The 18,557-nt window shown below is 34.1% G+C and overlaps 1 protein-coding gene across 2 annotated transcripts in view; it reads left to right on the plus strand.

Annotated features, from left to right (window-relative positions):
• The window catches only part of LOC130897560 (nephrin), a 363,213-nt gene that overhangs the window by 337,148 nt on the left and 7,508 nt on the right, over nt 1-18,557 (plus strand). For both annotated transcript variants that reach the window (XM_057806483.1, XM_057806485.1), the window contains 13 exons: nt 7,869-8,021; nt 8,443-8,646; nt 9,580-9,861; nt 10,448-10,747; nt 11,330-11,620; nt 11,720-12,022; nt 12,112-12,402; nt 13,120-13,407; nt 13,484-13,659; nt 14,879-15,296; nt 16,878-17,051; nt 17,169-17,314; nt 18,119-18,347. In XM_057806483.1, coding sequence (XP_057662466.1) covers nt 7,869-8,021; nt 8,443-8,646; nt 9,580-9,861; nt 10,448-10,747; nt 11,330-11,620; nt 11,720-12,022; nt 12,112-12,402; nt 13,120-13,407; nt 13,484-13,659; nt 14,879-15,296; nt 16,878-17,051; nt 17,169-17,314; nt 18,119-18,347 — 3,255 coding nt within the window. The remainder of the gene's footprint in view (nt 1-7,868; nt 8,022-8,442; nt 8,647-9,579; nt 9,862-10,447; nt 10,748-11,329; nt 11,621-11,719; nt 12,023-12,111; nt 12,403-13,119; nt 13,408-13,483; nt 13,660-14,878; nt 15,297-16,877; nt 17,052-17,168; nt 17,315-18,118; nt 18,348-18,557) is intronic.

Genomic DNA, 18,557 nt, shown 5'->3' on the forward strand with positions numbered 1-18,557 from the left:
ATATATATATATATATATATATATATATATATATATATATATATATATATAAATGTTTGAGAAGACCGTGTTTATATAAAGAATATAAATTATAATATTGTGCATATACAATTAATTTATATCCACCTGATTCCTATATCTAAACATACTGTCACCAACCATTAGTGTTGACCCTGGATACATTTAAAAAGCAAATATTATGAGCAAACTAAAAACACCTGTCGAATCGTAAATGTACTCACGTGAAGTGGACATTTTATGTACATACAATTTTGTGTTAAAATAATGTCTCTCATAAAATAACCGTTTCATTGAATTTATCTATTTTGTCTGCTATTTAACAAACTATTTCCACTATCTCTGATGTTTCTCGATAAAAAAAAATAACACAAATCACAACTCAAAACACAACTAGGTATAACAAATATATTGATATGGTTTTAAAATAAGACAGACATTATTTGCTCATTTAATTTTAGAGTAAATTGTATGTTAAATAAGTTATCGGTAAACGAAAACTCCAATCCAATCACCAGTAGCGGAGAATCTCAATTTTTTTATGAGGGGTATGCACGTTGGAAGTTACGAAACGTCTTAACAACCAAACCTGTTTTAATTTGAAAATGCGGCTTCAAGATAATAGATTCACTTCGTTTTAACATCGACTCATCGAAATTCGGGGAACATAAAAAGCTCAGTAACAGTAGAGTGTACCGTGAAAACATTCCGTAGTCCATCAAGAGTAAACAGCTTGAGCTGCTTATAGAGGAGTGATTTGGATCTACGAAAATGCGCATCTACGCGTTTCCACGTAAATTAAGATCAAGTGGGAAGAGCTTGAGTATCTGCTCTACGATACCGTGACTTCCAACTAAATAGTTTCCAACAGATATACATCTCAAAGGGAAGCGCTTCACCTCTTTCGACGATTTCACATACTAGAGGACTGATTCTTGTCACAGTAACGGGATTTCTGGGATAAGCGAATACTTAAGTTCGTTAAAAAGTGAGATAGAGAAAAAGAGACCTCTGATGATTATTTTTGAATGAAGATTTTCATTATACTCATAGTATCGTTTCATACCTTTTCGTTTGAATACCTAATATTAATTATCTCTTTTTGTATGTCCAATGTTAACCGGCGTATGTTCTAAAAAAAGGGAATTCTTTTTGTTCAAAGCTGCCACCATTTTGCGGACTTATTTTCTTCTCCAGATGATTATTTTCTGTTTTTCTACCAATTCCGATTTCCTGTTTAGCTTAGCCAAGATAAAGTTACGTTTAAGCCCTTCAAACATTTGCTTAAACGTAATCATTGATTTCAACAAATATCTCAATGATAGTCGGAATTTCTTTGACTTGTAGATTTTCCATAAAAGTTAAGTTTTGCTTTATATTGATTACATAAAGCATTGATGATGACAGGAAGCTATTTTCCCTAGTGATTTGTGATGTCGTTTTGTGAAAAAACACAAAATGGTAAACGTAAAGTCGAACTGCTCTCTTCTGTGTTGAGTCGAGCATCTTCAGGGTATGTTTGGAACCCGAGCTCCAAATGTGCGAACAAGATTCTAAAGATGGGCGAATCAGTTGTGGAGGTGTATAGCTTTTTGGTCTTGAAGTTCTTGTGAAGCTACCTTGGCTAAATTGGCCACGTGACTATGTCAGGGCATATTGCTTCCAACCTCATCACCCATCAAGTGAATTTGCGGTGATGGTGATGATTTTATGTCCAGAAAGGACCAAATCCTTAGTTGCAGTGCCAGTATTCTTTGTAAACATAGCGGCGGGGGTCTTTGCTTCATTTAACTCAATCAGAATGCTTCCACCCCATTCCAGAATACCTTCAAGATCGGTATTAGGTGACAAGAAGCATCCCTGTGGAACACCAACGTTGATCTCTAATCTTTCTAAGCTATTAAGCCAGTCGACAAGTGGAAGGTTGTCATGACAAACCTGTCAAAAGTCTGATAATATTCTTCATTTTTATTAATTTCTTCTTGAAATGTGACAAGAATTCTAAATACTCATTATTAACATGACGGTAATTAACAAATCTACGTATAGATAAAATATTAAATTCCAATTAAACGGAATTATTGTATTGGTGAGCTTCACCCCTCGACTTAGAAGAGTACTATCGACTTCAGGTGTAATGGAATAAGTTATTGGAAACGTATTGTAATTTAATTGCTTTTAGAAACTATTGTGTCCCAGCTGGGACGTTCATGTATATCGAATGGACTTAGGTAAAACAAAGCTTTAAATTTCAATTTAACTTCGAAAATGAAACAAACTGTTTTCTATAATTGTTGTTTTTGCCAAATTCCTCTAACAAAATGCTGTAGGAAAAGAATCTACGTAAAAGTTAATGTATTTTACTGTTTCTAATTCTGTAGAATCGTTTGGCAGTTTTACTCTTGTTGTAATGGATAATCAATTTTGTTATACCTCTACATTTTCGTCTCCTTGTACAAAAGAAAGAAGATATTTGAATTTTCTTTTTGGTCTATTAGTAACACATCTGTTGGTATTTATAAGTTAAAGAAATACGTCCAGCAAGGCAGTATCATATTAATGAAATTCATAGATGAATAAAACGTTTTTCGATTGGCTTTCATGAATAGAAAACTAAAGGCCGATTCATTAACTTGACTTTCTGTTTACCGTTGCCGTTCGCAGGTGACGTTTGCTTTTCATTTTCGTGGAAATTTTCTGTTTTTATTTGTATTTATGGACGATATTATCGAAAATAACGAAGATAAAACAAGCAAAGCCAAAAGACCACCATAAACAAACAAACAACAGAAAGAGAAACAAAATAACGTGATAAACGTAAACGGATGTAATTGGCTCTTTTCTATTGTTAGTGCGAACGGCCAACGGAACAAGATAAAATTCGTTTATGTTGAAAGTCGCCAACGATCTGCAAACAGCGACGTCAAACGGCAACTATTTACTTATTTAATAGCAAACGGCAACGGCAAACGGAAAGTCTAGTTTATGAATCGGTCTCAATACTCATTACTGTTTAACATAGGATAAAAAAATGTGCTCCAAAAAACGAGTTACTTAAATTCTTCTTAAGAGTATAAAATTGAAGAACTGACATTCTTAATTCAAGGCCCAGAGGAACGTGTTATTTGCCGAGGAATTTTTCGATTTAGTTTAGTTTGTTTTGATTTGGTCGCTCGTATTCATATCAGCGAAGAAAACCCCTTTCTACATCGAACCCTCCCGAAATCGGGGAAATTAATTTCGTTCCCCCAGTAAAAAACTCCGAATTTGAACATATCTTTGAACGTAGTTGTTTCCGTTTTTCAATCAAAATTTCTTACAACCAATCAACTATAACGAAAAAACAAATAAATAATCACACTATAAAAATATGAGTATGCTTTTAAATATTCTTGATTTTAGGTCTCTTCTGTTTTAAAATTAGTTTTTTCTAATAATTTTCGAAAAACAGATAAAAATTGACGTTTCAACTTATTTCAGTTTTTATCAGTATATAATATTGACACTGAAAATTTGCGTATTTATATCAATCAATGGATCATCTGCATCATGATCAAATTTTCAAAATAAGAATCATATCAAAATAGAAATTTGTTCTATTAAAAAAAATAATTTTTTCTCATGTCCTTACATCTCAAATACGTAGCAGTAATCAATTACGTCGTATTTATGTCTTTTTTATCATTTATAGCATTTTCGTTTTCATGATGACCTTCTAGTCTATTTTCTAAATACTGAGATGTCTGCCCTACGTATATACATATAAGTTTAGTCATCATGGGGCAAGTTATGGAATGATTGACAATAAGCTGGTGATACCATTTTCAATTCCAGTAAATGCTTCAATTTTGAAAATGATATTGGGAACTCATTGGAATGAAATTGGTTCCAGATAACTTCTTTAGGTTTGAGTCTTTTTGGCAGATTTCTAGATTCCTCATCCAAGTTTATTTTGGACTAACTAGTAGAATCTGGACTGTAAATTATAGCTCGCAGGTCCACAATCCTTGTGTCTACATCTGGACGTCCAGGACGAATTCTTTTATAAACTCAAATCATATATCAGGGTCTGCATAATTCTTGAAGAAACTGTATTCTGCTGGTATAACCTCGAAGGGGTTTCCATTTGTACTAGCTAGATAATTGGCAAAGTTTTCGGATGAAGCTCATTTTTATCTTAATGGACAGGTCAACAAACAAAATTATGGCTACTGGACTGCAACCAATCCACAATACAAACATCATGAACCACCCATATATTCGCCTAAAGTGGCCGTATGAAGGAATTAGAGGCCCTTACCTTTTTTTAAATTGAAATGAGACACGCAGTTACAGTGAATTCAGAGCTTTAGGTATAGATATTAGATGTTATAAACAAAGCATATGGTTCCAGCTGGATGGAGCTACTTCACACAGGTCCACGCTAAGAGTTCCTGCAATTATTTCTCTAGGAGGGGTGACATAAATTGGCCTTCACACAGTATCGATTTAACACCTATGCACTTTTTTCTATGGGGTTATGTCATATCTAAAATTAATGCTAAAAAACCGACTTCCTTGGCACAATTGAAAGAAAATATCCGCCACAAAATGCCATCATTTGCAACAGTTTACATTTGGACGATATTAATTTTAAGAAATAAAATTGCCCGGGCAATGTATTTTAATACTTTTCTCAAATTTTTTTTGTGAATGTGAACTTTCAAATTTCATGTTACCATCTTTGTGATCGTACACAGAATATCAGATTGCATTTAATTTGAAAGCATATTTTACTAGATTTGATGTTTTGAAAAGATATGGTTTTCCAAAAATGAAAGAAACTTCATCCGAAAGAAAATAATGAATCTCATAAATTATATATAATTCAATTAATGATAATGAGGATGAAATTAATATAGGCTATTTCGAATAATTGCTGTCAAATCATTTATTTTTAATCGTTTGTTACTTTCATATACACTACCACTGTAAGTACAGTATTCGTATAATGAGCTCGTTACATTTGTATAATATACATTTCGAATCCTTTCAGCTGTGTATATGTAAATAAAAAAGGTGAAAGGAGAATTTGAATGAGAAAAAAAAATACTTTTACATCGCCGTTTCAAATGCGGGAATATGAATAAACAGACTTAAAAGGTTTTAAAACAAGATAGTGTATTAGACGTGAAATACGGCAAGTGGAACAAAATCGTCGAGAGTCTCTACGATTTTACTATTATTTAAATTACTTTGATATAAAAATTATGTTAATGATGCCCGCTCTTCAATACTGAATCAAAGCTTTTCAAATAATCACTAACATGTAACGCTCATTCATCCAGAAGATCAACATACAAAAACACTGTTAATTTCTTTCGAATACTTATACGAATTTTGTATAAGGTGATAAAATCTTGCACTTAGTCACAAAATTAGTAAACAGACAATTTTAACAAATAGCATATCAAAATAATTAAGCTTGCTATAGTCGTAAAGAGGAAATACTGAACACACTGTATACTACCACTACATCATCACTCATATAGTTCGTGGTAGCGTTGTTACCAAAGACCGATGTCCTTTGAGAAGCCGATCAGGGTACACGTTTAACCACGTATGCCGATGATACTTCATCACACTTAGATTTAACAAGACATTTCACAACTTACAGACTGCACTGAACAGACAAATGAAAATGAAAACAGATGTTCAAATTTTTATTCAATATGCGTGCGGTGTACTGCCTTTTTGAAATGCCTACTACGTCTAGCTTGCGCACTTCCAGTCGACGATCTTCCAGTTGATTTTCTTCAACATTTCTGGAATTGTCAACTCATTCGGACGATCTCTGCGATGCTGGTCTTCGCAGGTCATACGGCCTCGATTTAACTCTGTTACCCAATATTTTTCTGTTGATAACGAAGGAACCGTCTCACCCAGAGTAGAATCTAATTCATCTTTTATATTGGTTGAGCTAAAGACTTTCAAATGAAAATATTGTATTATCACATAACGATGACCACTTCAGTCCACTATGAATGGCTGCCAAACAAGTACTAAACAACGTGGTGTCTATAAATCTAGCGCCATCTCCAGGTACTTCTGGAACCATCCTTATAAATCAATTCATATAACAATAAGAAATAGAACAGATAATTGGTCTTCTGTAAAATTTACTAAGTCAATTGGCATACATCTTGAATCTAGATTAAATTGGCAAAAACTTGTATCCATCAAAATTTTATTGCTCAAGCTCATCTGGACATATGGTATCCAATTATGGGGCACTACAACCAACTCAAATCTAGCCATTTTGGAAAGATTTCAAGGTAAAACACCCCGTGTTATATTTCAATGACGTAACTGCGAGTGATCTAAGTATTCAACCAGTAAAGGAGAAGAAGTTCGGTAAAGTCCAGTAAAGTCAAAGTACATCTTGATGTGCTCGTCAACCAACCAATTCCGAGATGAGAAAATTGAAGCGCTGTAGGTCAACATATCTGTAATATGTATATAGGTGCTACACGCAGGCCTTTTAGACTCATAGCTTGAAAACGATCCTATTCCACTGTTTCCTATTTTTCGCTTCCTTTTTCCAGTCCTCAATTTCTCTCTCTCTCATAAGTCTTCAATCACGTCCGCGTATCATCTTTTTCTTGGTCTTCCTTTTTTTCTTGTTCCTTCTTGTTCTTTTTTTTTCTTTTAAAATTTGGCATCTATGTGACCCAGCCTTTGGATCTGATTTTTTTTATTCGTGTTTTTGTTATTATCACATTCAGTGTTTACTTCCCTTCACAGTCGTCATTGATAACCACCCCAAAATATATAAAACTTTGAACTTGTTCTAAGCTTTTGAAATGAACATATTATGTATTTATTCGATACAATATCCATGACAAAATACGAAATAATAAATTTAAGCTTCTTGTTGTTGGAGCTTGGCCAAGAAATATTTCTTCTTTTGTAGCTCAGAGCACTCACTAGGGATGAACCGATACTTCCCTAAAAAAAGTGATTAAATCTGGAATATCCATTAGGATGATATGCTCAAAAAAGTTTATCTTAGACAAACAATAAAATGTAAAAACAGATGGAGTCAAAACAAAAACTACACTTGAAATGGTACAAGGATGGTTCTAGAAGATAATAAAGAACTGAAATTGGAATGTCGTAGGGTGAAAAAACAACCACACTTAGAATGTTCATAGAAGGAGTCATCTGGTATAAGCCGAAACCTTCAACAAAAAAAAAGTTATTAAATCTGGAATATGCATTCGGATGAAATATCCAAAATATTTTACCATTGAGAAACACTAAGCTGTAAAAACGATTGGAATCATAACTTTTTTTTTATTCAGTTGTATTGGAAGATTTCTCATTGCTCTTTTCCTTTGTAGTATTATTATCATGAACTTCGATTTATCCCCGTTGACTCTTAGTTTCACTACTCTGCTGTTTCTATGAAAGGACTGCAAATTTCATTAACCAAAACTTTGGATTATGTTAGGGTATGTTTATTGGAACAATCCCTGTCATGTTTTTTCTTAACATTCATACCATATACTTATTGCCCTTCATAAAGACAGATTGTATAATAGATGGGGTTAAAAATGTATATATTCATTTTATATTTGAAAATATGCTGAAGATAATTGTTTGCTCAGCTTTAATGTTACTTTAGATGAACTTAATGCCTTTGGGATAAATAATATTGCGTCTTTTCTTCAAGTTGAAAGCTGTTATTCATTAGGTAGCAGCAGATCGTCAATTTTTGTCTAACTATCACATATTTTGATTCCCAATTCTCCGTATATCATTAATTTCAATTCTGATAATCAATAAAAAATTGTTTTTTTTTGTTTTAGCCCCTCCATCGTCGGTAGAGATATTAGATCATGCTCCAAATTCGAAAATTGAGATAAAAGAAAATCAAGAATTTGCTTTGGAATGTAGGGTTAAGAATGCAAAACCTGCAGCCAAAATTGTTTGGTACAGAGGCAATGTGGAGATCAATATACGTAAGTAAATATAAGTAAAATAATATTCAGTATGATTATATATAAACATAAACTGAAATATTTTATTTAAACTTCTTCCACAAAAGAACAAAAAATCTAGAAGGAAGCAAAAGGTTTTAAACATATTTCTGGAGAATTATCGATGAGACTCAACTGGTTAGATGGTTTGAATTCTGAAAAGTTTTATCATTATAATTTACTCAGCCTTCTATTTCTGATCTTAATAGAATAAAAGATCTGGATTATACTAAAAATGAGATGCCTTGTGCTAACTTTTTGGTTGAGATTAATCCAGAAATATTGAAAAAAAATCTCATTGTTCAGTTGTAAGAATAGGAAATAGCAATACTACCAAATTGAAAATAATGCTGTACTCTAATTATACGCAACAACCTCGCCTTTTATTGATTTTTTTCTGTAGCGAGTCGTGAAGACCAAGTCATCGAGGTATTGGCGCAGAACAAAGACAAACGTGTAACGCGATACGATACTCATTCAAGAATAACTCTTAAACCAACAGCTGAAGATGATTTTGCAGAATACACTTGTGAAGCTAGACATGAAGCATTATCGCAAGATATTCCCTTCAGAACAACTGTTCAACTTAGCGTTCTATATCCACCAGGTATGTGATATTTCAAATTCGAATTTCTTTCGTCAAATAGAAACCAACAGCTTTATAGACTAAAAAAGGCCGTTTTTTTTTCAATCTCCGATCGCTTCGTGCAGACACTACGCGGGCAGAAGAAAGCGGACGTGCGCTGTAAACGACTGCGAAGCTCTCGCACTAAACACTCCGCCATTTTTTACAATCAGGCGTCAGTCGGCGTTGTGCTACAACGTCTGCCATTATTGATGCTCCCGCCAAGTGTGAATTGCGAAATGTGATTCGTTTTCTACAGGCTGAGGGTCATAGTGCTGCAGAAATCTATCGGAGAATGAGTCGTGTGTATGGAAAAAACTTCATGAGTGATGGTGTTGTGCGTGAATGGTGTCCAATGGTTTAAAGATGGCCGTAATGATGATGTATGTATGATGAAGGGGGCCAAGGACGCTAATATGTCGTTTCAGATGAACTGGTTAAACGAGTTGACAGAAAGGTTGAAGAAAATCGCAAATTCACCATTTCTGGTTTGTCTATGGAATTTCCAAAAGTCTCAACGTCTGTTTTGTACGCTACTTGAATTCAATGGTGGCAACTTTCTTTAAAGATGATATTGAGAAGCTTATCCGCAGATATGACAAATGTCTCAATCCCTTCGGTGATTATGTCGAAAAGTACCAATCTTTTGGTAATAAAATTATTATTTTATATGAACTTGTCTTTTAATTCTAGTCTATCGGAGGGTGTAAAAAAACGGCACTCGTATATGCATAAAGTGTAATTTTTTATATTCTAAATTCTGTTTGCTAAAAATTGTATTACGTTTTAGTCAAATATCTAAATTTATCAAAAGTGGCAACTGGAGCAGCTTCAAGCCTCTTCAGTTGAAAGCTCTGCTTTCTCGATATATTCGAGACTATTTTAGACGAATTCATACATATTAAGTTTTCACAGCTATGCCCTACATCGAGGGATATGGCGAAGGGGAGACAGTTCGAAGGGGGCAAACTGTTGGACTCGTATGTAGATGCAGAGGTGGAAACCCTCCAGCTCAACTCATTTGGTACAAAAATGGAGAACAGATTAGAATGGCTTATAGGACATCAGGAAGGATATCAGAAAATATTTATTCATTTACTGCTGATGCCAGTGATAATAAGGCCAAATATAAATGTGAAGCCAGCAATATAATGTCAAAATCACCATTGAAGGCAGAAGTTCAAATGACAGTTTTATGTAAGTCCTCATTTATATTTTTGTATTTACAATATAATTATAGAATTTTTTGTTTTTGTTATATAACTAAGAATTTGTTAAATTGGGTTTTTTTTTAATTTTTTTTTGCGCGTGCATGATATAAACGTACAAAAGTTTTAGCGAGTTGTAAGAGATAGAAGGCAAGTACCGAAGATTATTTTTATGGTAGTATATGGCTCAATATAAGCTGCCCTAAGTCTTCTTCTGTCACTCACAGCACCTTATTCTTCCGAAATCGCGGCTTTGATGACTCATCTTCAGCGCACTGGACATTTCTCGTTGAGTGACCGCTTGAGCTGTTTTATTACTTATTGTGTCCATTTTCAGGTAGAATTCCCATTTGGTCTTCACGGAGATATGTTTCGGTCGATGTTTGATATATAAATGACGGTGGTGGAACAGATAGATAACCTTTTATAAGGATCAGTTACCCCTAATTAGCACGTATTGTAAATAAGCTTAAAAAGGTTGTTTATATCATTTTGAAGCCAATTCCATTAGGATATGCATTAAATGCAGTTTACAGCTTATAAACCTTGATTTTTTGAGTAAAATATTTTTGCAGTTTCTCCAGATCATGTTACTATATCCGGGCCTACAGAAGCAAGAGTAGGTGATCCGGTACCATTAACTTGTACCACAGCCAATTCCAATCCGTCTGCAGAAATTAAGTGGGTAGTAAATGGAAGAAATATTCGTAACGCTACATCAAGACAAATTATTTCACCAGAAGGCGGATGGATCACTACTTCTAATATTACTGTTGTTATTGAACCACATCGGAAGTTTTTATTGGTAAATTGTCAAGCTTTCAATATGCAACTTACGGAAAATGTCGGATCTACTCATCATGTTAATGTTTTATGTAAGTATTAATCATGATAAGGCTAATTTTTCTTTATTTTCATACTCGAAAAGCACGTGGACAAATTTAGTAGGTGCTTGAGACAACAAGAAACTTTTTGGGTAAGTGGCTGGTAGGTGGGGTTTCTGCTCCTAGTCGCGCGCAACGTTTCACGTGTCCTGGCAGTTATAAAGACCCGGTGGCACGGTCTGTTAACCTCAAAATATATTTCTTTATTTGCAAATATCAATCTGTACAAGTTTCAGCGTGCCTCCAATACATTTTATTCAATAAAAAAATTATAAACGCAACTGACAACATTTTAGACACGTTGATTTTTCATTTCAGGAACAAGCAAAAGAAAATTGCTAGAAATGTTTGACTGTTGATAATGCCCCGCCACTTACTAACTAGGTCTTCAATTTTATATTTAATAAATTTTAGAGGAAACTTACACAAAGTTTCATGTTGCACAAGAACCAGCTCTCGACTATTAAAGCTTTAATAGCCCATTAAAAATTGATAAGATATAAGTATTTTTCATTCAATACTTCAGTTACCAGTGCTAAGACTCCCTAACTAATACATAAATAACTATTTTAGATCCACCTGGTCACCCAATAATCCAAGGTTTCACAAAAGATTCACATATCCCAGCTGGTACAATCCAAAAGATTTCGTGTACTTCCTCTGGAGGAAACCCATTAGCTACGATCACGTGGTATAAAAACGATAAGAAAATTCATTCCACTGTACGAACGAGTGATAAAATTACAACAGCAGAAATCACTATCTTGACAAATATCACTGATAACGGAGCCGTGTACAAATGTGAAGCCGCCAATTCTGCAACTGAAATACCTTTGATTGAAACTTTGAATATGAGTGTATATTGTAAGTATGTTAAAATTCATCTATTTCCATTAATTTTCTTTCTTTCTTCTGCAATTAATCCTCATTTAACAACTGGAATTCATTTCAAATGATTTTCAGTTCCCCCCGATCACGTCAGAATTCGGCAGGAACCGGAAGAACTTAAGCCCAACGAAGAAGGAACATTGATCTGTGATTCAAGCTCCAGTAATCCACCTGCAAAGTTATCTTGGTGGAAACAAGGCATTCCCGTACTTGGTTTGATGAATACTACTAAACCTGGACTACATGGTGGTACGGTATCTACCATTGAAATGAAAATTAATGTAACCGAACAAATGAATGGTATAGTGTATACTTGTCAAGCGAACAACGAAGCTCTATCTCGATCCGTACATGATGCTATAACTCTTCAGGTGTTGTGTAAGTCTATATTGATTTACTAATTCTTACCAAATCCAGTTACCAGTTGAATGAAATTATATTTTATTCATGCAATTTGAAATTTTCAGATGAACCAGTGTTTGATCCAAACAACGAAGTCACTGTTACTGGCATTGAAAACGAACCACTCATAATATATTTAAAAGCTGATGGCAATCCTGCTAATATTGCATACACTTGGACTAAAGATGGTTTACCAATAACTCCACAAAGTTCTGCGAATGGAATCGAGAGGATTGTTTCAGAGGGACATGTTCTAAATATAACCAAATTGAGTAGGAATGATGCTGGAACGTATATGTGTGAAGCTTTGAATTCTCAAGGAAGTACCATCACCACTGTAAATGTTACTGTTCAATGTAAGTATTATCCAAATGGAATATTTTTCTTTGCCTCTTTAAATGCGGCACCGTCATATAATCGAGCCAGTAAGGCTTTCCCGGCTACATCCCATCAGACGAATGTTCCGTGGTGTGGACTAAAGTCGAGCGCAAACTTTTCAACTTTCACTTCTGCAACCGACTAAAATAGACACTCAACTCAACCCTTAGATAATTTTAGAAATCCTTAAAAAATTCGCAATTTGTTATGACTGTATATGAGTATAAATATTTCATGTATTTCATTACATGTAATGTAATACATGTAATACAAAAATTAGAAGTAATCCGAAGTGATACGTTAATGGAGAGTAAAATATTGGGCATTTTGTTTCACTTAACTAGATAATAAACAGATACCAATGGTTCCCAACACAATAGGTTTTATCTCTGTCTGGTTTACATTTGTGTAAAGAGCCTAATTTTAAATTATTATGTCAGAACATCGTAGTGCTTCATATTTCAAACAGGTAGGTTATATGTACTCTCAAAAATCGACTATCTATAGTCTTTGACAAGTGATTCTATTCATACTGAGGTTAGATTCTTTATAATTATTCATTTAAGAATGGATATCTATCCATAGATATTGAAATTTCGAGGCAAAAAATTTTCTTTTCTATTCGCATTTGTCATCAACTCGTATTGGTATTCCCTTATTTATATAAACCCCTAAAAAATTACATTATCCTTCAGATTCTGCATCAATAATTCAAACTAGTGGAAACGTTATTGCTGAACCAAAAGAAGATGCGACACTTTCCTGTTCTGCTGATGGTAACCCTCTTGCTGATGACACAATTACGTGGAAAAGGGACGATTTTCCCGATTTTGCAGCTAGAACATCCGTAATGTACGATAAGAACGGAACATCTTACCTCCGAATAGCAAGTGTTACCAGAGAAGACCTCGGTAATTTCATTTGTACTGTTAACAATGGAGTTGGAAACTCTTCCTCCAAAGAAGTTATGTTGATTGTTAAACGTAAGTAGAGTTGTCAAATAACATATAAACCTTAAAAAATATATGAAGAAGATTAGGAATACGTTTCTTTTTCCAGATAAACCCGAAATTGACACTAATCCTCAATTCATCAAATTCGCCAGTGATGCAGGTGAAACTGGAAAATTAATTTGTAGAAGTCATGCGTCGCCATTGGCGAGATATACTTGGGCCAGAAATGGATCACCCATCAATCCAAATACAACTGGAAAGTATTATACTACTTATACACAGGTTAGTATTTTATTTTAACCCTTCAATGGTAAAATAAAACAAACATTATTAAGTAAGTTATCACAATAAAATCCCAGGTATATGAAAAAGTTGGTTAATGTTATTCAACCTAACTATCTTTAAAACAAAAACATTGCTTGAAAATTTATTTCTTGAAAATAACATCATCCAAATATATAATGTCGCGCTAATGACATTCTTTCAATTGAGCACTAAAATTGCTTGTGATGGCTCGGCAGTTGTCAGTGAAATCAATTGTTTAGCTTAAACTTTAGATTTGACATAACTGTGCAGGAAAAAGTTGGCTGGTGTTAAAAAATTTCACGAACTCGTGGCATAGTTCTATTGGACGTGTGTTAGGTGACTCCGACCTCCTGGAACCACGTTCTGCCGCTCAGGCACGAAGAATTCGTCTATAATCTACTCATAACATTTTGAATTCACTATAACTGTGCGTCCTCTTTCATCTTAAAAAAAGTAGGGGCCCATAATTACTCGCGTTGATATCGCAGCCCATACGATCACATTAGGCGAATATAGGGTACGTAAAACAAGATGTTAGTAAACGTCCCTCAAACATCTGGTTTACGAAGTCAAGCTTCCGAGCAGTATCTTGAAACTGCACCAACCGAATTTTGTAAAGGTACATCCCTAAATATTTGTGCAATAATATGGTATATTAATTGAGAAATCAATCTCAGTTACTTGGCGAGTTTCACCCCAATTCATCAGAGAATAAGTTGTCGATTTTAGGTGAGGTTTAGATTGCCTATACTTAGAAACTGTTTCTTTGAAAAACTTCCAAACCATAAATGTCCTCGTAAGCTGTTACAATCGGTATATTCAAGCAGCGGCGGGCTTAGGTAGTGTTTAGGGGGGGGGGCTAGAGTCCCAAGCCTCGAACAGGTACTATTGGATCCATAGCATTTTTTTCACAAATTTAATTTATTTTTTCTTATAATTTATATTTAATTTAAAACTATTATATTACATTTTGAAAATTTTAAGCTGATTTTGATTTCTTTTTTATTCTGAAGTAGGCCCCTAGTCGCTTTTAGTCCCACTACTTCTTAATCCAACGCTGTGTACTCAAGATATGAATGAATTTATTTGAAGGTATTATTTTAAAAACATTGGTTCCCCAACAGAATGACGTCGAATCCTCTAGAGATATTCCTTCGTTAGTTTGATTATTGTAAAGTTACTTTTTTTATTTTAGATCGATCAACTAGTATCTGAATCAACCCTATACATCACGCACGTAACTTCCGCTGACTACGGTAACTACGAATGCGTAGCTCGAAATGAAATAAGTTTTTCTACAAAATCATTACGCCTAGAAGTAACTTCTGCACCTGATACTCCCACTCTTTTAACTGTGCTTAATGTAACACATGATAGCGTCACTTTAGGCTGGACTCCTGGATTCGATGGTGGCATGAAGGCTTCTTATAGAATACGGTATAGGAAAGTTGATGACGAAGGATATAAATATGAAGATGTCGTTGGCGATAACGTCACCACTCACGTGGTTAAAGATTTGGATATCAACACACAATATGTGTTCTCGATAATGGCGTCTAACAAATTAGGTAGCAGCAAGTTTATACCAGATTTATTATCAGCAAAGACGTCAGGTGAGTTATTCAAAATCATATAAGTAACCTGCTATTGATTCAAAGATTTGTTTGTAACTACATTAAGAAAAAGAAGTTTTTTTATAGTTTGTTCAGAGATAAAGTTTCTAAACAATCGATTTATTATAAAAGCCACCTAACACAACTGCTTCAATCCAACCAATGGTCTTAACCTTATTTCTTGTGGCGAACATTTAAGGATATGTTAGAAAACAGACGGAAACGAAGCAATCGATAAGAGGAATTTGAAAAAACTAGAATATCATGTATACTGTAGAAAGTCCATAAACCTTTCTTGGAATGAGATAACAGAAAGATCTTTGAGAGGATTATAGAAGAAGATTTGGCCAGATTTAAGTAAGAGCGAAAACATTAGACAGTCTGTCGATATGGATGAAATAGTGGAATTAGCTTAACAGACAGGTTTACATTAGGTAAATGTGGAAGACGTCGAAGAAATAGTTCAAGCAATTTTAATGATGAATTTGTTGAAAATGATCCAAATTTTGACAGTTCATAAGCAAGACAGGGTGTTATAGATGCTTTATCCACTTACCAACAATTTCTAACAGAAGGCAAAAGAAAAACGCAAAATACATTAGATGCCTTTATGAAAAAAGGCAGAAAATTTCGGCATACTATTTGAACATCAGTACATTCTTCTATTGATAGATTTCTGATCGCAAATTGTCATCAATAAACAATAATTCAACTTATCATTAAATTCCTATTAACAGCCTATTTTCATTATTGTATTAAAAACCATTCAAAGTTCAGAAGTTGATAAAATACAAATTTAGGTTAGGTTAGAGCGAGTTTCAAAATTTGAATTGAAAACCAATTCACAACAAAATAGAAGAAGGATAATGGAGATGGTTTGGTCATGTTATGAGATTGGGAGAAGAACGGTTAATAAGAAAGATATATGAATCATGAACTTATCAAAAAAAGAAAGGAAGACCGCCGAGGAGGAAGCTAGGCAGAAGAAATTAAGCAGAAAAAAATCGAGGAATAAGATGGCACAAGATAGGAGAGAATAGAAACTGTTGTGGAAAAAGGAACCCACGTAATATCTCAACTCTAACATACCATAAAGGCTTCAGGATTAAGTTAAACACATAGAATAGACTGAATAATCTAAGTGACATGGAATTTTATTCGGTTTTACAAGTATATTCGTTTTTATTTTTCTAAGAAATAAATTTTTGGTTCTATTTTTATTAATTTCTAACCATCTTTTTCCATTCCTATTTTTAAGATTTATATTAAGATAGCTTCGTTTAGCGTTGTTTTACATTAAACTCTACCAATACATTGTATGTTTGAACTAAATATTTTTCATTGTTTTCCATGCTAACTGTTATTACCAACTAACTACTAACAGATGAAGTCCCTCCATCTTACACCTCCTCGAGTCTGGATGAAAGGAATATAAGAAATTTTCCTGGATTCCTCATTATCCTCGGAACTATCGTTGGTGTCTTATTGATTATAATGAACATCCTTCTTGTTGGATGTTGTTTACACCGACGATCAAAAAAACGCCTCACAGGTAATTATTATTGATTTTTTTTTCTTTAGTATTTGTTGGAAATGAAGAAGCTCAGAAAGTCATTCCTGAGGATATTTTAGAAAAACAAGATTTACCTAGAATAGTCATAATCAGCGTGTCCGTCATAGGCGTTATTCTTTTGTTTATTAATATTGCCTTGGTTACTGGTTGTATGTTAAAAAGGAGAGCTAAAAGAATTAGAGGTTTGTTTTGTTTTTTGTTTATTTCAATTCAATAATTACTTTTCTAATTACTACCATATTTTTTATTTCTCGCCTAAATGTATAATTTAAATACACTTAATAAATACCAATTTCCAGAACAAAATAACCAAACTAGCAAATCAGCAACAATTGAAATGTATGCCCCCAGTAGTTACAACGATACCGTGACAGGAGAGACACTGTCATCAGTTAGCGAGAAGAGTGAAACCTACAGTAACGAGGAAATTAATCACGAATATTTAGTAAGTTTTAGTATCTAAATTTATGATCCATTTACATCCAAACAGTGGCTTGTAGTCCAAGCTTACAGTGCCTGTTTTTGATCGAATATAATCATGTTTATAATCATGTATGTACTCAAGAAAAATCTACTGTCTTTCATTATCAACAACTAGCCTATAAACAGTTGAAAAACATACACACATAATTAGTTTAGGCATTAATTTCAACATGATTTTTTTTGTGGGACTGCAAGTCATGGCTTCTTGAAGATATTTTAGAACCAAAATGTTGTTGCAATCAATCTTCGCACCAGCGTATTAAAACATTTGTAGCCGATATAGCTTCGTCACAGCTGACAGAATGTTTAGCGTTCGAATGCTCCTCTAATGTTTCATCTTCAATAGATGTGATTCCTTTCACTATATCTTCGTTTGTAAAGTCGGCGTTCAAGTTATCTTCTATCATCCATCTTCTAAGGTCTTCTGTTGCAGCGTTAATTTTATCGAAAAGTGTGAGGATGTCATGAATAACTTCGTTTCTATCATGAGCATTCTCTTTTTCGTTATCATTTCGTGTGAGCATTGGATTTTTTCATGATTTAATTAGAGTTGACAGTTTCACTTGTTGCCATGCAAATTCCACATTAATAACCGCGTCTTCAATACCCTCGCCTGCAGCTGCCCTTTTCCTTGGAAGTACAAATATTTTGTAGTTCTACATAGTCGGTCGTAAATAGCTATTGAGGAATCTTCTTCACATATTCAATAATCATAATCATGAAATATATTCCATTTTTTATTAAATAGAATTGTTTTTATTTTCAGGATGATAACCGAAAGCCAACAAGCAATTCATACTTGATTGAGCATCAACCGGATTACCCAGGTGCGTATCCTACATACGAAATGCAAATGCCAGCTCAGACCGGCATCAACATGGCCCACAAGACTCACACCCTGCCCCATCCCCATCACCATCATCATCACCCCGCGCATGATCAGAGACCGAGGGCCAGGGATGACCAAAGTCTAGTTTACCATGGTGGCATGTCAGGTAACTAACCACTAACAACAAATAATATTTATCTATCATATTATCTATGTAAATCCCGGATGGTTGCAGCCCTCAACTGAATTCCCAGTTGTTGGAGTTGAGTTGAATTTGTTTGTTTGTGGTGTACCGATTGAGTCCTTTGGTTGTTGCTGAAACTCGAACCTGGCATTTGTAGAACTGCGGGAAAAAATAGAATGAAGAAAGAAACGA

This window comes from Diorhabda carinulata, chromosome 8, assembly GCF_026250575.1.
Source record: "Diorhabda carinulata isolate Delta chromosome 8, icDioCari1.1, whole genome shotgun sequence".
Taxonomy (NCBI): domain Eukaryota; kingdom Metazoa; phylum Arthropoda; class Insecta; order Coleoptera; family Chrysomelidae; genus Diorhabda; species Diorhabda carinulata.